Source organism: Aulostomus chinensis, chromosome 11, assembly GCF_037954235.1.
Source record: "Aulostomus chinensis isolate RoL2024-O1b breed Wild chromosome 11, RoL_Achi_v1.0, whole genome shotgun sequence".
Classification (NCBI taxonomy): Eukaryota; Metazoa; Chordata; class Actinopteri; order Syngnathiformes; family Aulostomidae; genus Aulostomus; species Aulostomus chinensis.
In genome coordinates, this window is record NC_141330.1 from 11,536,319 (window position 1) to 11,559,156 (window position 22,838).

General features: G+C 40.2%; 1 protein-coding gene across 4 annotated transcripts; it reads right to left on the reverse strand.

Annotated features, from left to right (window-relative positions):
* Nucleotides 1-765: 765 nt before the first annotated feature.
* On the reverse strand, nucleotides 766-21,103 carry rorc (RAR-related orphan receptor C). 4 transcript variants are annotated; one of them, XM_086218471.1, is made up of 13 exons: nucleotides 20,819-21,103; nucleotides 20,582-20,679; nucleotides 16,254-16,283; nucleotides 6,204-6,289; nucleotides 5,609-5,750; nucleotides 5,166-5,516; nucleotides 4,978-5,079; nucleotides 4,713-4,834; nucleotides 3,342-3,474; nucleotides 3,152-3,259; nucleotides 2,961-3,071; nucleotides 2,360-2,469; nucleotides 766-2,227 (listed from the first exon to the last, which is right to left on the reverse strand). In XM_086218471.1, exons 2-13 carry the CDS (start codon nucleotides 20,631-20,633, stop codon nucleotides 2,063-2,065), a joined length of 1,512 nt encoding a protein of 503 aa, XP_086074597.1. In that variant the 5' UTR covers nucleotides 20,634-20,679; nucleotides 20,819-21,103; the 3' UTR covers nucleotides 766-2,062. The 4 variants fall into 4 exon arrangements, with proteins under 4 accessions (XP_086074597.1, XP_086074596.1, XP_086074594.1 ...); XM_086218470.1 differs by having other exon boundaries at nucleotides 20,582-20,683; XM_086218468.1 differs by having other exon boundaries at nucleotides 20,582-20,756.
* Nucleotides 21,104-22,838: the final 1,735 nt, after the last annotated feature.

Here is a 22,838-nt window from a genome sequence, read left to right on the forward strand (position 1 = left end):
AGAAGAGGAAGAGATCTGACAGTACAGCAGTGATGTAAAGGCATTAATCACCCTGAGTTGTTGAGAAAGAAGCCATTCTAAAACTGCAGGTCAGGCTTTTTGTCAGAGAGTCAGGCCGTCTTAACCACATGCAAGTGACTCACAGTCTTGTCTTTTTCAGAACGTTTCTCTTTCTCAACAGGATTTGCAACATTTTTGTTTATGACAACGTGATGACAAACTGACCGCTGCAAGTCCCTCACTGTGACTAATGTTTCCTTCTTGTTTAATTTTGCAGCTACAAAATAATCAGCGTCTGGATTTTCTTCTTGCTTTCTTCTGCTACTGAGAGTAATAAATCAAACTTTTTCCTCCAGCAGTTTCTGTGAATACCGTGTTCTTCTATCTGTTGAGTTCAAATGGAATAAAATGTACTCTTCTTTTTCTGTATCAGACTTTAAAATCTACATTTTTTATCCTTCTTTAACATCCATTTTCTATACCGCTTCTCCTTTGAGGGTCATGGGGGGGGGGGCTTCTGACATTGGGCAAGAGGCGCGGTTCACCCTGGACAGGTCGCCAGTCAATCGCAGGGCCATCAGGAGCAAAAAGGGGCTCAGCATCTTGCTAAAGGACACTTCAACATGATCACCAGGGGAAGTGAGGATCAAACCAGCGACCCTTCGGTTACTAGATGGCCACGATTCCTCTGAGCCATGCCGCCCCCCTCTACATGAAGCACATTTATGAAAATTGTTAAATAAAGTGAACACATGGCCTTGGTTCTACAGCTTCAGCATTTTATTCACACAGAATTATTTTCGTTTATAATGTCAGTTGAACTGAGTGGACTACATCGAGACACACAGTACTTAAATGCTGAAACTTCTCCTCACGTTCTTTAATTGTGACTTTATTCAAAGATATGCAGATAAAAACGAACAATAAGTAGCCAAAACAGTCAGAGAGAAAAAAAAGGAACCATTTGCACACAGCTGAAGAGATTTCTGTAGTTCTACATTTTTGAGCTGAATGTTTTATGTTTTAATGCCACACATCTTTTATTGCTTAAATACACTGAGGCCTTTTTTTACACGCATGATTATTTTAGAGGTATCTGTAAAATTAATCTGTCAGTCATTTGACAAATTCTGTCTTTTGGTTTGCTGATTACAGGAAATAAGTGTGTCCTACTTGCAGTAGCACACTCACTGATAAACAGAGGTTCTCAAAGCAGGGTCCTTGAGGATCTCCCTGGGTCCACAGCCAAAGGAGGAATAGTCTAATGTCCTTGAGATTTAAAAAAAAAAAGAAACTTTCAGCAATTGGACACAAGAAATCTGACACATAAGAATGAAAAATATGAGTTCCTAAAGGAGGAAAAGGGATTTTTAAAAAAAATGCAGACGCTTTTCTAATTATGGATAAATTTGAAGGTCAGATCAGTGATTCTGGATCAGATTTTTTTGTGTTTAAAGTGTTTGTAAAACACACCAAACAAAACATTTCCAGTTATGAGGGTCCCTATTGAAATGGGGGTCCCCGGCTTATTGGGAGCCACCTTGGGGAGCCAGAACATAAAAAAAGCTGGACAACCTCTGCTCTAAAATACCTGACATTACTGGAACAATATAATAAAATAGCAATAAAACAGCAAAACAGATATTGGTCAATAGTGGAGTCCATTTTAACTTTGGCAAATCTAAGCTGATCATAGCTGCTGGAATTCACAAAGGAACAAACTCTATACATGCTCCCATATGTCTGAATACATGGAGATAAACAGCAGCGGTAACTGGAGAGAACTGAGTTAGTGCAACCTGAGAGATAACGAAGCCTGCACCCAACATGGACTCCAATGAAATAAGAATAATATAAAATAGTTTTAAGCTATCAGAATCCAAATTTAAGATTGATGTAATCTACCAAAAAAAAGCTCTGCAGTCATGTATGATTAATGAATGATGGTTTTCTCATTAATTTCCATCTATAGAAAAATAGATATAGGAAATGATGACGATACGTGTGTGTGTGTGTGTGTGTGTGTGTGTGTGTGTGTGTGTGCGTGCGTGTGTGAGAGAGATCAGTGAATGGTCCCAGGCAGCAGCTCAGCCTCTGAGGCGAACAGCTCCTTGTAGAGAGGAGGGAACAGGCAGTGAGCAGTTCGTGGGTAACGCTGATTGAACCAGCGCAGCTTCTCCATGTGCAGACTGCACAGCGAGGACAACACTGCCATCCGCTGGTACAGCTGCAGAGAGGAAACAGACATAGACAAGGTCATGTGTGCACACTCATGCAGATCCGTAAATAAATATGTATGCATTTAAATAGCCAATGAGAGCTTTCAACAACATATATCTAGCGTTTTACTGAGACATACCTTGTGCATCAGACTTTCTTGGCTATCTCTCCGTAGAATGTGTGTGAGACCTAACTCCACGTTTCTCTGCACTCGCTGAACCCTGCCTCTGTCCTCCAGGCATGGCCGATCTACCCAGAGAGACAAACACAAAGGCTCAAATCTTTCTCAGTAGCATCAGTGCAGGTGATTGTTCCTGTTAACAGCCACTGAGAGCGCAATGAAACAAAATGTGTGAGATAAGTTGCCAAATATTTGACACATTTATCGCACAATCAGCTACTATCGATCATGATTTGGGTGGACACTCTAGCTAAAAATCTGAATTATTTTATTATTAAACAGAACTCTGTTTCAATCAATTAAGATAAATTTGGAAAAGAATCAATAAACTATAAAAAAAAACATGTTCACTGAATAAAATATAATCATCTGTCTGCAGTTATTGAAAATAAATCATATGCAAAGCAAATAAAATGGATTAAAAGCCACTTAATTAAGAGCAATATTTGCTATAGAGGAAAGAGTAAAAACTGAAATATGTTGCCTCTCAACTTTCCATCCACATTTCTTCTGTAAAACTGAGAAAATGCTTCATTCAGTGAGAGAAAGGCAATCCTACCTGCATTGATCAGCACCAGAGCACTGAAGAGAGCGATCTGGTGCTCAGTCAGCTTCAGAGCACACATGTCATGAGCAAAATCAAACACCACTGCAATCAAATCACTGCAAGCTGCAAGAGAAAAGACCGCAGAGATCTGATAAGTCACTGTATTTATATACGTGAGTGGTTTTTACAGAGAAATTACTAACCCAAAGACTTAAAGACTTCAGTTCCAGCAAATTTCCCATCAAAGAAGACAGTGTTGTTCTCTGTGTTGAAGAAGCGACTCATCCTCACTAGAACCACCTCCATAGAACCTGAGAGAAAGAAAAAAAAATCAGAAAGAGTGAAGGAGCAATAGGTTACTCAGACTCTGACGTCAACCAGAGGTAAACTCACCAGTCTTAAGAAGAGCGATCTGGTCGTTCTGGCTCAGCAAACGGAATCCTGGGATGTGTTTCGCAAACTCCACCACATACTGGACGGCATCAGTCAGTCGGATAGCACAGTGCTGCCACATCTCGTCCACCGACTGAGAGGGAGAGAGAGAAAGAGAGAGAGAGAGAGAGAGTTTAGTTTCTAGAGTATCAATCAGCCTCGTCCCCTCTTGAAGTCTTTGGACTGTGGGAGGAAGCTGGAGTACCAGAGAGAATCCACACAGGAACAGGGAGAACATGCAGACTCACACAGAAAGATCCCGGGCTCGAGCTGGGGCTCAAACCTGGAACCTTCAGTGGTGACAGTGCTGACCACTGCACCACCGTGCCGCCACTGTCAGGTTTGTGAGGGAAATTCTTTATCAGTAAAGTTAACTTCTAATTTCAAAATATGATTGAAACAATTTATAAAACCATATTAAATCTTATAAAAACATTAACTGAGTAAATGATTATTTCTGCATTCTGAACATCAATTTGAGTCGCTTAATTTGACAAACGAACTGGTAATATTAGACAGTGGTGAGGCCAATAAATGTTTTTGAGGAATACTCCCATACTATTTTAGAGTGCCTGGCTTTTGTATGTCGTTAATATTTGATTTCTTGCCTATGTCACGGGAAGTGGTGTTGGTGGATTTCATTTACTCATTCCACATTGACGTAGATGGTAGCAATTCCCTGCATTGCAACGTTGACCATCATATAAAAAAATAGAATAAATATATCTCAATTACCCCAAAATCTCCCCACTGACACAACCAGACTGCAAAAAACAAAGTTATCCCAAAAATATTGTTCTAATAGCACAAATAAATCTAATCAGGGGTTTTATACTCTTTGAATTCATTTTTTCAGTCATTTGTTGGTAAATCAACCCAGAGTGTATGGAGAGTCTATGACCAGTGGAGCACAAACAGAAATTCTACAAAATAATCATGTGTATTATATCAATATTTGACCTTCTGAATATCTCATCAATCGCAATGTCACTCTTTAATTCAGTCCAAAGCTCTTTCTTCTAAGTTTGTACAACAAGCAGTTTGCTCCCCTTATTTACTTAGATAAACTGCAATGAATGTCATGAAAAAGCTGTTTTCATTCAATGTAATTTACGCACAAGCTTCCTGTGTGGTCAAAGAAGGAGAAGAAGAAGGGGGTGGGGGATAATGCAACGAGTTTTCTCAGTTTCCTGTTTGATTCTTCCAATAGCAAGGTAGCCTCAACCTTAAGTCTTCTGAAACCGTTTATTTTGCTTTGAATGGCCTGAAGGAGGTCTCACAAATGCAAAAGGTACAAGACACAAGAGGTTAGCCTGTTTTGTTTTGCTGTACTTTGCTCTGGTAGGCCTGGATCTCCTCCCTGCTGAACAGTTTCCACCTGAGAGCCTGCAGCTCCTCCTCTTGGTACTGGCAGGTCTCTCTGTTGGAGCGTACGATGCTGGCACACAGCTCATCTGGAAAGATAATGAGCTGTCACATGTGGCTTAGTGACCTAACGAACACACTCCACTCCAATAAAAACATTTGAAAGGATAATAAGCTGTCATAAATATGATTTAACAGATTCTTATGGGGAGCAGATGTCCCGATAACTCACCGAGAGTTCGCATAGAGTGAGAATATGGGCTGTAAGGGTCCTCCAGAGGGTTGTAGGGTTGAATGGTCATCAGCTCATGGGATGGCTGTCTGGCATCCAGTCCTGACATGAGGAAAAGAAAAGATTAACTGAAGGGAAATAGGAACAGGAGGATGAAGATTTGATGTTTTAACTCATGAGTGCCTCACCTCCAGTGTCAGAGTGGCCACTGTTCTCTCCCCTCCCATGGGGTCTGGGTGACACACCAGAGCTACGGTAGATCATATCTGACACCTGAGACTCGTTTGGGGAGCAGACTAAGTAGGGCTGAACGTCAGCCGTGTAGGATAGCAACTCAGCCTCTCTGCTGAAGGAGTAGACTGAAGCCACGGGCTGGAGCAGCTGCGGGGAGCGGTCTTGACGGACTTTGATGGGGTAAGATAACACAGACTGGGCGGCTCCTTGAAGCTGCTGCTGCTGCTGCTGCTGCTGACGGTGCCTCTCCACTTCAGCAATCAGAGAGTCTCGCTGACGCTTGGACATCCGTCCAAACTTCACCGCTATGGGGGACAAATTTTAAACTCAAGATGAATGAAATGCTGTGAATGTGGCTGGGTTTTGTCTTTAGCCTGGGTTCGTCTTTGTGTCTCACCATCTCTGCTCATGCCCTGGGCCAAGCACTTCTGCAGACGGCAGTGTTGGCAGCGATTGCGGCTGGATCGGTCGATCTGACAGTTGCTCTGCCTGGAGCAGGAATAGGACACGGTGGGCAGCTGGCTACGTCGGAAAAACCCCTGAAGACATGAAACACATGGTCAACATAATAATATGAGATTTAGTTTGTTTGTTTGTTTGTTTTTTACAGGCTACACCAATATTGATCTCTCAGACGAGTAGAAATCGGTGTCGTCTGGAATAACTAACATGCACATGCAGTATCACGCAGTTTAAATGAGGATAGGATGTTTATTGCTTCTTACCCACCCAGTTATTTACAATATGTCACCAGCAGATCGTTCCAGTCCGACTTTTAGCTTTCTTGCAGAGAGTTACAGTTGATGAGAATATTGATATCACTTCATTATCTGTCCGTTTGATGTGCAGCTACTATCTGTAGCTGCATATTGAACAAGCAGGCATGAGAGTCGTATCAACCTCATCCTCCACTGCTCATACGTTAAGCGTGTCATATGTAAAACGTCTGATGAGTGTTTAGTAGGAGTGTACGTGTGATGGTGTTGTCTCACCTTGCAACCCTCACAAGTGATGACTCCATAATGGACTCCAGAGGACTTATCACCACAGATCTTACATGGGATAACTTCAATCTGGGCTGAACAAACAGATGCAAAGGTTGTTCATACAACAACAACAAAAATGAAACGCAAAAACCACAACAACATGCAATATTCTGTCGAGAGAAACAGGCAGCTGTCCACCAACATTTCCCCTTGATGTCGAGTTTGAAATCATCTCTACAGATATAAACATCACACCGGAATTAATACGTGTAATCACCGAGGCAGTGAGCTGATCGAGCAGCAGCAGCAGTTCCGTCCTCCTGCCACTGCCATCTTTAGCTCAAATGCAGATGACAGGAACTTTTTACCCGTATTTTTCACACATGGTCACTCGTGCAACGGACCAGCTGACCTGCTGAGTGGGCAGGGATAAGAAGTGCATGCTAACATACCTCAGAATCTAAACTATTTTGCTTGCAGCAACTGAGCAGTTCAGCAATAGCATTCGAATCCACAATCAAAGCAAGCTACCAAAATACAAACGTACTGCAGAACAAACAAATTCAAATCTGCTGATGCAATGTAAATGGAGACCAAATGTAAATTAATCTTGGGCGACCTGTTAATTCAACATGGCCGATTATCATCTTGCCAAATGGAAGACAAACCTCTCCTCAAAGCTAGAGAGCACCAAGAGACAACGCTAAGGAGGCTAATTGCATACAGAACGTGAGCAAAGGACAATCAAAATCCCTTCATAAAATGCCTTCACCCCTGCTAAATTGAGGCTGTCAGAAAAATCCAGAACCACAATCATGGTGATTTCTGGAAGCTGAAAACTTCAATGACAGCTATTCAGACCGCTTTATCCTGCTGATGGCCTTGAACGGGCTACGGGACTGGGATCTACAATTTGATCCAGATCCGCTCCAAAAACTGATCAATTTCTCATTTTAAGTGTTCACATTTTTTTTCACCAGTCAATCAAAATCCATATGTATTGGTTTTTGAGATATCTTGTCACAAAAACACACAAGAACAAAACACAACACATAGCACATGACCTCTTTGTGCGGCAGTAATAATGATGGTTTAAATCTTTAATAGATTTTTTTAAAAACACACGTTTCTTCCCTTTAAGAGATTTTGTAACTGACAGAACTTTCTAATAATCATCCGCTCCCGCTGAGTCAGTTATCGGGAAAGTTGTACACCGATGGAATGCTGCTTCGACATGGCAGCACCGTTCAACGGGCTTTAAAAGATCTGTTTGTGCTGTTTTAGCGTCTAATTTGTCCAATAAATTAACCAGCCAGTAAATCATCAGTCTCCATCTCAACCAGTCAGTGCGAGTCACTGGAGAGGTGAAACATCTCAACCATCATAATCATGCCAAAGAAGTAAAAACTGGAAAGCGATTCCCACCGTCAGAAGATGTACTTTCCCCTTAAACATCAATCAAATGTGTCAAAGGTATTTTCCACTCACACACCTTGATAATAATAATGAACCCAGCAACAAAAAAGACAGTTAGGAGAGAGTCTTCTGAGGACGTGGAATATTTGCAAATGGAGACAGACGGAGAATATGAAGGTGTCAACCTCAGAGTCCTTTCAAGTGGTTGACAGGCTTCTCTTTCACTCTGACTGTCCCTCCTGCATTTTGTCTTTGTAAATTCTTCTCTATCTACCTCATAAAAGACACAGCTGCCAGTAATACACTCATCTTCATCACTGCCAGTAATACAGTAATGGCCACCCCCAACACCCCATCCCCCAACAGCCCCCTGCCCCTGATCTACCATGCACCTTACACTCTTCTGCTTGGTGCTGATTTGTCTTATATCATCATTTCATGCAGCATCTACTAAAGTAAAACATTTTTTTGGGGGGGGGCAAATTCAAATTTCTTTATCTCAGTACGTATTAAATCATATATATATAGAATTATTAAAACACACTCAGGAACCTGAGCTTGCTTGCTGTTGCTTTGTTGTTGTTAACGCTCAAAACCCTTCCACACACTGATTGTGTGACTGTTTTCTTCAAGACAAGCTCATATATGTGTGTGTTGATGCTTATACAGTTGCATTTCCGTGCAGAACTGTGTCAGATTTTCACACGAGTGTGTGTTAGTGTGTCAGTGTGTGCCCTTGTTGCCTGGTGTCACAGAGATCATCTGAAGGGATCCCGTCTGAAGTTAAATATGGACAGTAAACACACGTGTGTTAGGCCCATCAGAAATACACACCGCACAACAAACTGACTCACTATGATTGAGTGTTTCATGACTTTGAACGTGATACTAACACTGTCCAGAGAATTCTGGCATATAAACCAACAAACAAACAATTTTTTTAAGCGTGTAAAATGAAGCTAACCTTTCACTAGTGTGGGAGAAGCAGTGGTCTCTGTTATTCTGAGTTATTTCAATTCTGATTGTCAACCTCAAACAAGAGGAAATCCATTGAGACCCACAACATTTCACCGTTCTCAGACACACACGCTCTTAACACACTTACAAAACACTGCTCCTCCGGTAACTTTCCATACCATGTAAGGATTGATTATAGAAAAGCAAATCAAAGGTATGTATTTGATGGATTTGTGTCTCTGGTGCGGAAGTTGGAGTGCCACAGCTGCAGGTTCGATCTCGGATGAGCCATCAAGGCTCCAGCGGCTCCACATGGAAATCACCCCATCAGGGCACGTCAATCTGACCACGTCTTGATTCAAATCCTTTTGAAGAAAACAACAGTCGAGCTTGTTGATCATGAGTTGTTATATTCTTGTTCACTAGTGATGGACCACCTCGAATAATTCACGAGGTTAGGTCTGAGACTAATTCTGAGACTAATTAATCAGTCAGGTGAGAAATCAGTGAGTAGAAGTTTGAAAAACAAAACAAAGGCTTCTTTTTTAAGTTCCAGATGCACAAGTTAGAGACGATTTTAAAGAGTTCCTGGAAATGTAGTTTTAATGTTTTGCCTTCCTGGAGATGTTGGATGAAATTTATTTGATGTATTTGTTCTAAATGCTTTAAATATGCTTTAATCCATTTCATTGCTTCGCCTCCAGTTGACGAGACTGAAGATAAACTCCTGAACGATTTACATTCGTGTTGCCTATTGTGGCTGCGGGCTGTGCAGCTCTTTGTTTTTTTTTTTAATAGTTGCCAGATTCATAAAATTTCACTCGCTTATAAACATATTTTAACATAAAATATGATGCACTGACTCAGACCCCAGGAAGACCAATTGGTGTAGTGGTGTCAGACGACAAATAAATAAACAAGCAATCACATTTCCAAATTCTTAGTTATAATTTTGTGTGTCCAACATTATCTGCGGCCACAGTGTTTGAGAACTAAACTTACATGGGTTCTACATTATACATGGGTTTGTGAATATAATATAATACAATATTATTATAATATAATATATACAATTTACGTAATTATAGAATTAAAAGTTGTTTATCACAACATGCACACAATGCTCACAAATCATCAGTAATCTGCTTTCCACTAATTTGTTTAATTACTTGATCACTGGAATCTCTTCAGAAACCCTGTGATAACCCTCAGTGTTACCATGTCCTTTAACTGACAAGATCATTCGAACCACATATCAGAAATCTAATGGGGCAAATATCTCTCGCCACAGAAAAACCATAAACCATTTCCACCACTTTAAATCATTCATCCTGCTCTTATTATGTGCAGCCAGAAGTCTGAGTACAGTTCATGTGCGGTGGTAGAAATATTCTGGTTTGTCAGTCAAAATAAAAGAGTACCAACTCCTACGCTTCCGCATGCAAGTATACAAAGACACTGCGACGCAGAGATGGTGCACCTCTTTCAGATGATCAGTGGATTACATGTTACATGTTAGAAGCATGTTTGCTGTAGCTAAATATCAGGGGTATCCCTCTGTGACAGGGTGTGTGTGTGTGTGTGTGTGCGTGCGTGCGTGTGTGTGTTCTTGTACTTGCTACACATTTAGGACTACAATACGTAATTAACTGACAGAGTGAGGACATTTTTGGAAAGTGAGGACATTTTAGCCGGTCCTCACATCTTTAAAGGGCCGTTTGAAGGTCAAGACTTGGTTTTAGGGTCGAGGTTAGAATTAAGTTCTGGTTAGGTTTAGGGTCAAGGTTAGGGTCAGACATTCAGTTGAGATGGTTAGGGACTATGAAATGTATTACGTCAATGAAAGGCCTCACAAAGATTTAAGTAAGAGGATGCTTATAGTGTGTGTGTCTGTGAGTGTGTGTGTGTGTTTCATGCAACTTGGATAACTAAAGTTTGATAGACTCTCAAGCTATATCTGACTCAACCTCCGAGCTGCTTAATCGAATTAGCCCAACAAGTCATGAGTGTGTATAAACTTCAAGTATTATTGAAATACAGAAGGGACACAGAAAAGCAGAAAAATTCCAAACACCAAGAAAATTATAGGAAAAGGAAAGGTGTTGGTATCTGCGTGTAATCCTACAGCGTACTTTTAGCATTTGTGTGCGTGCGCCTACGTGTGTGCGTTTCTGTGTGCGTGTGTCCGTTTTGTGTGTGTGTGTGGATGTGTGTGTGTGTGTTTATGGGCATCTGGGTGGGAGGACCAGACTGCCACGCTCAACTCATCAGTCTTTTTTGAAAATCACCTCGTCAGCAGTGTGTTCTTTGTACTGTAAACGCACAAAAAAACCTCAACTTTCCTGTGACGGAAGTTTAACTTTGCTACATACGGAAATAAGAATGCAAGAGTGCAAAAAAGTTTGTATATTGACACACAACACATAGAGAAAAAAAAAGCTGTTACTCAATTACAACTTTTCATGTACGATATCGTAAAAAGTGCTTGAGATGTTCTTGTCATCACTTCCATTCTGTTTCCACCATCACGACACCCGTTTTTCATAATATGAACGTTTTTTTCATTACAACATTTGAGGAAATCTAGAAACTCATATGTAAAGATTTCACCTGGTATCTTTCTGCTATTCAGATAATATTTTACTTGAAAGATCATAAAATCACTTGCAGAATGAACAAACTATCCAGCAAACTCACTGTTTTCGTTTTTGTTTGTCCGTGTGTAACAGCAAAGTATACATCGGGACACGTTTCTATAACTAGATTAAATAGTAGCTATGATGTCAGTACATGTGGACCACGCTTTATCCTTCTTTTGAGACAAAATCAAACACACACAATCAAATTAAGATGAATATTTGACTGGATATTATATGACCTCGCACGTTAAATTCATGCAGTACCGCGGTGCAAAGGAATTTAGTGATACTTTTAAAGCTACCAGAAAAAAGGAGAAAAAAAGGAATATTTGATTGTTTTTCTTCCAGAGAATCTATAATCGGAGATAGCCATCAGACAAGGGAATGTTTTTTTCTCTTGACGAGAGAATAAACAAAAACAAATTGAAACTGCATTTCTCATACGTTTGTTTTTTTCTTATTTTTTAATCTTTTTTAATATATATATATATATGTATGTGTGTGTGTGTGTATGTGTATATTTAATACTGTATCTCACTGAATTTTTTTGTCAGAAACTTGTATATACAGGCATCTACATGCAAACACATGTTCAGCTTTTAGAATCAAACTTTTGACAGATACATTTGACTACCAATTTATGACATTTTGGACAATAAAATGCGGCAAAATTCACCGGGCTACACTCGTCTATAGGAGAGAGAAAAATGATCAAAGCCGATCTGAACGCCAGTTAGCGTAATAATTACCATATTTGACTTTGAAGTGCAGCCTGGATTTTGTGGCGTTTGAAAGAGGTCATGTTTTGACAGTCACGAATAGTATGAATCAACGTCTCCACTTCTCTGTTTCATATACCATATTTTGGGGTGGAATTTGTCACCTGCGATTTTGTACGCTTTGATCTGAAGCCAATGCCTGTGCTGCTGTGGAAGTGCTGCGCAGGCTTCTGCAGCCGGAGAAATAAGGAAATCCTTTCTGATAAGGAAACAGTATATAAAGAGTCTACACAGGAATCCCACAAACAACAAAAGAAATGTGCATTAAACGCGCCCATTTTTAGCTCAGGTGAAGACACAAAATTATGTAGTTAGCAACCCTCGCCTGTCTTTCACGCAAACAAAATCCACAGACAGCTGCAGGGTGAAGATATGCTGCATCTTCGCGCCATCTCTAAAGCAGCTGCAGATCTTTCTGTTTGTGTGTGCGTGTGTGTGCGCGCGCGTGTGTGTGTGTTTGTATTTTCCAAAAGATGGTGTGTGTATAACAAACTTGCAGAGAAGACAGCACCCTTTCTTATATGCTACCTCTTCTTTGGGAAGCTGGTTACTGTGTGTTTGCTGCAAAACCTCAAACTTTTGATATGAGCTTTATTATCAGCATTTCTCTGTAGCTTGCACTTGTGGTGAATCAGTCAATGATCAACTGATGTACTGCCGTCGTAACATATCATGTTTTCTCGACTCCATTTAGTTATCGATTAGTATCTCAGCGTTGTTCTACTGAAGTGACTCCAGATGCAACATCGCAACTGTACCTCTTCAACTGCAACTTAATATCTTAATTTTTAATTGTTAATTCTGATTTCAAATTCATATCTAACTTTTAATTATTTATCGCAGAAGACCTTAATGCAGTTAGATCAACAAGCGCCGAGAAATATGCCTGGATAGAATTGTCACCATTATTCTCATTGCCTCTAGCGAATGAAAAATGGGATTGAAACAAAAACAAAAACGTCAGCTCATTGGCTTCGATGTAAAATGACTTACTGTGGCACAGCTCTTCATTCGCTATTTATTTTTTTCTTAACACCTTGAATGACCTGGATTTTGTACCAGGTCTTAAAGGTAGAACCAGATGTTACACATGGGTTATAGGCTGCAACAGATCTAAATGGGTTTAAAAAACAAACAAAAACATCTCAGATATAAATTAAAAACATGTAAAACTTCTTTGAAAAAGTAGGAAAACCTTATTATTACTGTAATCCCTTGCAACTGAGATTGATATGACTTTTAACGTCCTCTGAATCTCTAAAATCCTCTCAGCTTTCTATCCACCGACTGACACAGAACATGTAGGTGTGATAATGACGGGGATGAAATATTTGTGTCTTTGATCCAACGCAATAGTGATTCATGTCACCAGACAATAAAACTGAAATCTTTGTGAATGTACCTATTCTACTTGTTTGGGGGGGGAGCCGATGAAGTTTCAAAACAAATAAGAGAGTCTGCTCTCACACTCTGAACTGTCTGAACATCATACACACGTGTGCTGGGTTGAAATATGCTTCTGTGAGAGCTGCTTTCATGAAAGCTCAAACTTGAGTGAAAAAACCAGAAAATTCTGAATCCAGAGCCGATTTGAACAAGGTTGCATCAAACATCGAAAGCTGACACTAACTCAAACATTGTGGTGATGAAGTGCACTAAAGTGGGAAGTCACAGGTGTCTTTTTTATGAATTATTCCAGATTAAATAGAAGTTGACAAGAAAATAAAAATCAAGTTAAATCCTAAACATGAAATTAGGTCTGGACTTAACCTGTTTTAGATCGCAAGCATCAGGCTGCAGTCATATATCGCTCTTTAAAAGACAATAAACATCAGAGTCGCTTTAAAAGACGTAATGATCAATCTGATAAAACTGCCCATGCACACCTTTACACACACACACACACACACACACACACACACACACACACACTCAGATAGAACTTCATCCCTACCTCGCATCATCCTCACTCCTCCAGTTGTCTCAGATGTTCGTCCCACTATCACAAACTCACTTGTCCTCTCACTTGCCTGTATAATATATGATAACACTTCTTCTGCCTGACACACGTCTTCTGCACCACCTGTCTCTCTGTTTTTCTGAACGTGTTCGTCCTTTTGACAAGCCAGGTTGGGTGCCCACTGCAGCTTCAGCACACACATTTACATGTTGTCAGTCACCGCCTCACCTTCCTTTGCGAGAGATTGTGTGTGTAAGAGAGAGAGAGAGAGAGAGAGAGACAGACAGACAGACAGACAGACAAAAGACAAAGAATTGGGGGGCTGTCCCCTGTTCTTGTTTCTTCAGGTACTTTTTTCCCTATAACTTTGTTGTTGTCTCCACCCCCTCACTCTATATGCCACATGTCAAAAAAGCCTTTTAAGAGTCTTCTACCTTTAAGAGGCTCCCTGAGAATTGAACTCAAATACCTTTGAAAGAAGTTCCACCATCTTCACTGTCCTCCCACTTCAGTTTTGACTTTTATCAGTTGTCCAATTGACTTATGTAAAACAAAGGTGCTCTAAATGTAAGAAAAATAAAATAAAACCTATCACTTAATATTTTCTTACTTTGTCAACATTTATTTTGCCAATATTCTGTTACTTGAGCGCACGATTCAAATTCCATCTTAAAAGTCCAGCACACAAATTCTTGAGAAATTTTCAAAAAGTTAAGAGTATGACACAAAACGGATATGTGTTGCATGATATCACTGAGTTTTTCTTTCACGAACGTGGGTGCAGAATCTAACTTTTACAGCTGCTTGAGTTGCAAGTATGTTTTTAGGAAGAGTTTATTTGACTCTCAGCAGGATTACGCAAAAAACTATGAGGCAGATTCTCAGCAAACTTAGTGGAGGGATGTAGTATGAACCAAGTCCATTAAATTGTGGAGCATATTAGTCAGCGCAACAGGAAATGACATGTGTTTTTGCACTTTGATGAACTTTTTTCTCAGCGTGTCGACCAAATCCACCTCTAATTTGGTCAATAATAATAACTTGTTTTTTTTTGAGGTATTGCGAAGACTGAGTTGTTTTTTCTTAAATAGCGTTACTGTGGTGAGGAGGCCTAATTTATAACTCCTCCGAAGTACATGTAACTCATAACTCCATAGGACCAGATATTTACCAAACATCACACATTTGAAGAGGGTCCCGACCTGAAGACACCTACAGGATGAATCTAATACATAAATGATGAGGCAACAAATGAAGTTCAATCTGCGTCAAAATTACAGCTTCATATTTATGAGATATAAAGCAGCGTAATATGTAGAGGGCACACGACATGCTATTTGCACAACAATGCATGCATAAGCCTGCTCCTAATATTCTCAGGGGGCACAACCTTCATGTTCTACTGCACAGCCTCACGCACAAGGGTGCAAGGGTGCACTCATCACTCCTTGCAGCTCTAATTAGGGCCGTACACTTAAGTGTCGGAGGCCAAGAGTTTGCTTTAGCAGAGAGGTAGGCGTCCCTCTGAATGCTATCTGACGCTTTGTTCCCCCTGCAATCTGTCATCTTGCTGCCATCCTTCAAAGACATCCCTGATGTGCAGAGACACCAGACCTCTAATGACTCTGCGCTACCCCACACACTTCTGCTGAACTCCACATCCAAATGAAAAAGGTTTTCTCTCTTATAGCCTTCAGAAGTCAGGTTGTGTCAATTTCAATAAAATCATTTTATATATATATATATATATATATATATATATATATATATATATATATATATATATATATATATATATATATATACACATTCACATATATATACATGATCACACCTAACATGGGCAATGTGGCGTTAGGTGTGTCTGATCTCGTAACACACCCAGGTGTGCTAAAGTTGTGGCAGAAAGTGTTAAACCAACAAAGTTTAAAAAAAAAAAAAGATGTGATGTTATCACTGTCATCTGCATTCAGAGTACCAAAGCTCTAGTTGGTATTTTTGTCACTGCCTCTGTGTGTATGTGTGTGTGTGTGTGAGAGAGAGAGAGAGGAGGGCATCACAGGTGCAACACAGCATGCACTAAGTTTCTAATGGCCCCCAGCTCCAGTGACATCTCAGTGTGTGTGTGTGTGTGTATGTGCGCGCGTGTGTGTTTCTGTGTGCTGCTGTACAGGTGCAAAGTTATGTTTACTAAATACGACGTTAACCACATAGCATGCAAAAACTATCTAGCACAAACAGAAGCAACGTCAATACCACATACAAACACACTATAACACAAACAGGTAGAGCTTAGAATACTTACTCAAGTGAGTCTTCTTGGACACAACTCCTCCTGAGGGAGAAAATGCAGTGTATTTCAATTACTTAACATGTGCACGTGTAGCTGCAGATCAGGGGATTGACTCTGCATGTTGTTAATGGAACTTATCACCTAAAGTGTGGTTTAAAAAATAAATAGTGCATTCATAAGCTTCACCTTACGTCTAGTCTAACCCATCTAAGCAGTGCACTGGATTTAGGGAGTCGGAAAAAAGAAGTCGATTTAGTACTGCTTATAACATTTCATATTAATATTGATTTCTTTTAAGTAAATGATCAGAATATTTCTTCCATGACCGAAAACTGCACTGAAGCAGAATTATTCATTCATTTGTTCATTCATTCATTGTCTTCCGCTTATTCCTTCTATTAAGGGTCGCGGGGGGGCTGGTGCCTATTCCAGCGTCTACGGGCGAGCAGAATTCGTTTTTATTTATTAAATAGCTGAATGCACATGAAACAAATAAGAAAAAAATCCAGTCGAAAAATAGGAGTGGCCTCAGCCCACCACAACACTCAACACGGTGATATTGAGAATGGATGGACGGAGGGAAAATAAGAGATGCCTCAAAGTCAAAGATTCTTTAACACACCCTATTTAATTTTAAGAATAAAACAACGACAAAAACAAATAATTAATTGTTGCTCTAAAACATGATGCTTACAATCACTGTGAGTTTCATGTCTATGTCACAATGTGGGATGCGAATCACCATTTATGGTGCAAAATCCTGGAAATTGAGCTTCAGCTTTTAACTACAAAATCAGCAAAAAGCAGCCGGACATGAGACTGAAAGTAACTCAGGCGTGAATTAAACTGGAGCTTATACATTTAACAAGCAATCAAATAATCCTCATGGCATCATGGTGCAGGACTTGGTATTAATTTTAAAATGCACACAGCCTGTGGACTGACAAGCAGTTTGCAGATACAGATTAAATTTGAGGGTTTATAGTGTGTGTGTGTGTGTGTGTGTGTGTGTGTGTGTGTGTGTGTGTGTGTTTAAGAGAGAGATACAGACTCATTTCATGTTCAGATGCACATACAAACACTGAGGATCAAGATAGAAGAAGGTGAGAGTCTGTGAAGCAATATGTCACTTTCTTGTCTTCCTTCTGACCGCAGGTGAAAGAAATTCATACGACAGTGAAAGTGAATAAACATGTGGAGGGGTCTGTTGTGAACAGAGGGGTTTACATCTGAGGTTTTGTGTGTGTGTGTGTGTGTGTGTGTGTGTGTGTGTGTGTGTGTGTGTGTGTGTCTGTGTATGTGTGTGTGTTTGTGAGAGAGAGAGAGAGAGCAAGAGAGGGAAAGTTAAAAAAGTGAGGTTAAAAAGCAGGAGAGATACGTATCAGCGGAACACATCGAGCTAGCTGGTCTTAGTCAAATGCCAGATCAGGTCCTCTGTGGTTTCCACTGTTTCTTCTTCTCATCAAATCAGTTTTGCTTCATAAGCAGAAAGTATGGAATGAAAGCAGAGCAGGGCGTACGTGCACAGAAAAAAACAAGCGATTTCGACAACGGACAAATGTTTTCAGGTGATTTTTTAAATGTAGTGTAAATGACAACTGTGTCAATTTTAACGGGAAGTTTTGTTTTTGTGTGTTTGAAGATTAAAGACCATAGTTACTGTATATATCTAATGGTTGTATTGGCATTTTGTCAACATGTTTAATTTTGTTGTTTCCAGGAGAGTAACTGTCCTTTCATGTGGAAGTTACAAAAAGGCATAATAGCTTTTTCTAAATTGCAGTCTTTAATGAGCAAAATACTGCAGCAGAGATAAAACATCAGTGTTGTGCCATATGGATGAAGGGTTTTCCTGGTTTAACTAAGTATGTTAAGTAATTTTACTATAAACGTTTATCAGAAATGAGTTAGGGGAAGTTAATTTTACTGAGTTAATTTTAATTTTAGGGGTCATCCGTATTGGTTGTAAATATCAAAGCGTACAGACTTGAATAACACTTTTTTTTGTGTGACAGAGATGGTAATAGGATCCAGTTTAATCATCAATGTAGACATCAGAAACATACACCTATAATCCAGGCACATACGTGAGAGCACACACACACACACACACACACACACACACAGTCACAGCATTATCACAGCGATCAACCCATGTCTCACTATCACTCCAATGCCTAAAACTAACTGCTGAAGTGACAGTTGCTGTGTTACATAACAGCACTGAAGACCACTGAACCCAAAGAGTAGGCCAACAATTTTGCCTGAATATAATCCAGCTCAGAATAGAAATAAAATAACACACATTTACCCTGTTCAACCTGCATGACAGAGAAACACAGTAAAATAAAGGGAAACTCTGCACAGCCCACTTTAAATTAAGTTCCATCAAGACCCCCTCCCCTTTAGAAATTAATTCAAAGGATGATGAAATATGTAAATGAACAATCACAGTACATTAAAGTATATGGTATTTTTTATACTATATTTGAAGTTGGATCCATAGATCCTAAAAGAGATTTCCAAGATTTTTTATTTTTTATTTTTGTGTCTGTATAACAAAACTGTAGCTCAAAACCAATCCATAAAAAAACCACATGAATTTAAAATCAGATCTTCAGGATAAGTCAGTGAAGTGAATCTTCACTTGGGGAAACATGTTATGTCTTTTAAATTAAAACGTGGGTTAAAAACTCAAAAATACTAAAGCTGTTGCAAAATACACAAAATTAACTGTTTTAGTAGAAAAAAACAGAAAACTCTGTTAATGGAAAAATAATAAATGAGTTAATATGTAACAGAATGGTAACAGAAATCATGATAGCAAAAAAGCTGGGTGTTGCATTTTTAACAACAAAGATATATATACTTTTTTTTTTTTTTTTTTACAAAGTACAGCTCAAATGACCTCAGATATATGTACGTATATACAGAGGATTAATGGACCCACAATAGATCCTTGAGGGACGCCACACAAAAGTTCCATTGAACAGTTAACAGGAGAAAATACTATGTGATGCTCTTTAAAAGATACAAAGCCTGTGCTTGAGAAGCATGAGAAGACTCCCACAGCAGCCACTAAAACCAACACACTCATCACCTCGAGAACAGCCTCCTCAACATGATGAAAAACTGAGGATCCCCACTGAAACTGCCCTTTAACCAAATACTATCACAGCCGTCCTGATTAGCTGATATTGCTTTTTTTACCAAAACCTAAGAGAGGCATTGCAGCATGAACTGTCACTGAGAGTAAATTGGCCTTTTGTGTTTAATGGCAGGGAAAACTAGTTAGAAATAGAGACTAAAGTAACATGAAATAATAAGGGGACATGATGGATGGGTTTAATTCTATCATATCATATACTTAAAAAAACAGTAGTTTCTTTTCTTTTAATGTCTTCAGGAACTTCTAATTTCAAACATCACAAATTTGTGAACATGAGTACACATGTACATTACCTATATAATAATAATTTGACTCTCAACCTATCTTAATCTTTCTTTTTATTAATATAGCAACACTTATTCACTATTGATAACATAGGATGGCACTTTATTTCAATAAAAAGACCTGGTTGAAATATAAATGCATGCTTTGAAACCTTTCAGATAATCTTAATTTCATAAACTATTCCTGGAAATAAATTCCCAGTTTACAGCATAAGCAACAGGTCTTCATGTTAAAACTAAGTGAATGAAGTGTCTTGTGATCCTCACTTGTTACCTTTAATCTCAAATACTTATCAATGACCGTCCCTGCAAAAAAGAGATGTGTGTTTTCTTCACTCTTCGCATTATAAATGATTAATGCCAAGCAAGTAACATTGCTCAAGAAGTCAAAGCTGCTGCAGCCAACTTAAGAAAACTGTGTCGCCATGCTTGGAGAGTAGGTGCACCATTGGTTTCTGTGGCAGAGGGACAAGTTGTCTTATCTCAAATGGCTGCCAATGGTTTGATTTTAGCCAGGGAGAGGCTTTGAATAGAAAAGCATTGACCAAAAACAGAAGCAAAATAGGAGCTAAGCCACGGGATTACTCCAGATTACTGCTGTTCTTAGCCACTCACCAGCACCTTAACCCTCACAGTGAGAGGGATGAGGTGTGTTATTTGGATAAAGATGAATGAAAGACAGTGGAAGGAAAGAGGATTGACATGGGGTGACAGAAACCCAGAGACACAGAGTGGAGGTCTGATGGAGGAATTCGGGTATAAATCATGTGGTTGCTAAACAGGTGAAGGGAACTCAGAACATCAGAACATTTTAATAGAGGACATGCAGAAATGTTACCTTCCAAATACCTTATTGGAAATCTAGCCTCACTGATGGATCGTCTTACCTTCTTTGATGGGGGTGTCAGCGGGGTGCATGTCTGACCCCTCATATTCCATAACTCTCCTGGTCCTATACACACACACATACACAAACCACCTCTCTCTCTCTCTCACACACACACACACACACACACACACACACACACACACACACACACACACACACACAACCACAAGCGCCTGACAAATCAGTTAGTTGTGACCTCCATTTGTTGTCATGTGAGTGAGATGGTAAAACTCACCTGCTGTCCTAGCGCCCGGGCCGGCGCAGACATTTAAAAACGTGCACTGCCATCTCGCCTCCTTCCTGTCCTACAACAGGTCCCTCAACTCAGTCGTCATCTTCTTACAGCCCACCGGGCTTCCTTGTTCCACTCTACACCTCCTCTTAAATACTGGTTTTGAAACAGTTTAATTCCCCCCGAGGCAGCTGAGAAGAGAGAGTGCAGCTGGACCGGCCGGCCGCTCACAAGCCGTGCGCCCCGGTCCTCCTCCCCCGCCCCCTGGGCTCCGTGTGCGCCCTCACCGTCCCAGGCTGGAGACAGTTATGTCACCGGCTGTTGCGTAATAGCAGCGGATCGGGTTTTGCCTTGTAGTGTTCCGTTGAGAAATATAATCCCATGTTGCTGCCACACATTTCCACACCACCGGTGGAGAAATAGAAGAGACGCAGAATACCAGCGTAGTTTAATTTCACTGATATGTGGGGAAGATATCAAGTAGGCCAACCTTTGTTAGTTTAATTTGTTCCAACAAATTGATTAGTAGCCACAAGACAGACTTGTTCCCATGCGTCGACTAATTTGTGGCCGTGAAATCTAACGTGCTGCCATTAAAGTGAGAAATTAATGGCCATCAATTAATGAAAACATGAAAATGATATCTTGTGGCCACAAATTAATGATGAAGGTCTTGGACAAAGTTATTCTATGGCCAAAAATGTGTTTTTTCTCTATCAAGCTACTTCATACATACAGTGGGGCAAAAAAGTATTTAGCAGCCATGGACTCTGCAAGTTGTTCCACTTAAAAAGATGAGGTCTGTAATAATTGGCACACTTCAACTGAGAGAGAATGAAATAATAATAAAAAAATATCCAGGAAATCACATTGTATGATTTTCAAAGAATTTGTTTGTATAAAGGTGCAGAAAATAAGTATTTGCTCAATATCACAGGCTCACCTCAACACTTCCTAACGTAACCCTGGTTGGCAATGACAGGTTTACGTATCCTGCAGGTCTTCAGCAGGTCTGCGCACACTGTTGCTGGTATTTCGGCCCATTCCTCCATGCAGATCTTCTCTGTGATGTTTTGGGGCCGTCGCTGGGCAACAAGGACTTTCAACTCCTTCCACAGATTCTCTATTTGATTGAGGTCCGGAGACAAGCTAGGCCACTCCAGGACCTTGAAACGCTTTTTCACTGATGTTTGAACTTATCTGTACAAAAGACACTTGTACACACCTTAAACAGTCAGACTGCAACCTCTCCACCATGGTCAAGACCAAAGAGCTGTCTAAGGACGCCAGGGACAAGATTGTACACCTGCACAAGCTTGGGACGAGCTAATCTTCAAGAGGCAAGCAGCTTGGTGAGTAGAGATCGACTGTTGGAGCAATTCCTAGAAAATGGAATAAATACAAGATCACGGACAATCTCCCTTGACCTGGGGCTCCATGCAAGATCGCATCTCATGGGGTAGAAATGATCTTGAGAATGGTGAGGAAACAGCCCAGAACTACACAGGGAAACTGGTCAAGGACCTGAAGACAGCTGGGACCACAGTAACACAGGTTCGTAACACACGACATCGCCATGGATTAAAACGCCCCATCCCCTCAACTCAGTTTCTTTTTTTTAGTTTATTGCCAAATTACATGATTCTCTAGTGTGTCACTACAAGTTAAAAAAAGGGGACACACACACACACACACACACACACACACCAATATCTTTCAGCATGCAGCTTTAACTGAAAGTCAAAAGAAACTCCCCCAACCTCTACCCCCCAACCACTTGACCACTGATTCTGCAAGGGAACATAAAAAATAACTGCTGATGCTCACTGGGCACCCCCCCCCCCCACACACACACACACACACACACACACACACACACACCATAGTAGCATTTCCATTCCATCTGCATTTACTGAGGTTAAAGGTGCGAGGGGCCCTCAGAAGACCACCAGCCATGTGAGCCCATACTCAGAAACCACACAGCAGACCAAACTGTGACAGTTGCAGTTGCGTATGTGCAGAG

Excerpts from the sequence above, each read along its gene's own strand:
- rorc (XM_086218468.1), bottom strand. The coding sequence starts at position 20,851 with ATGTCTGCGCCGGCCCGGGCGCTAGGACAGCAG. Across the intron at positions 3,475-4,712 it reads TCCAGGCCTACCAGAGCAAA|TCGGTGGACGAGATGTGGCA; the intron begins GTACAGCAAAAC and ends TCTCCCTCTCAG. Across the intron at positions 3,072-3,151 it reads TGAAGTCTTTAAGTCTTTGG|CTTGCAGTGATTTGATTGCA; the intron begins GTTAGTAATTTC and ends TTTCTCTTGCAG.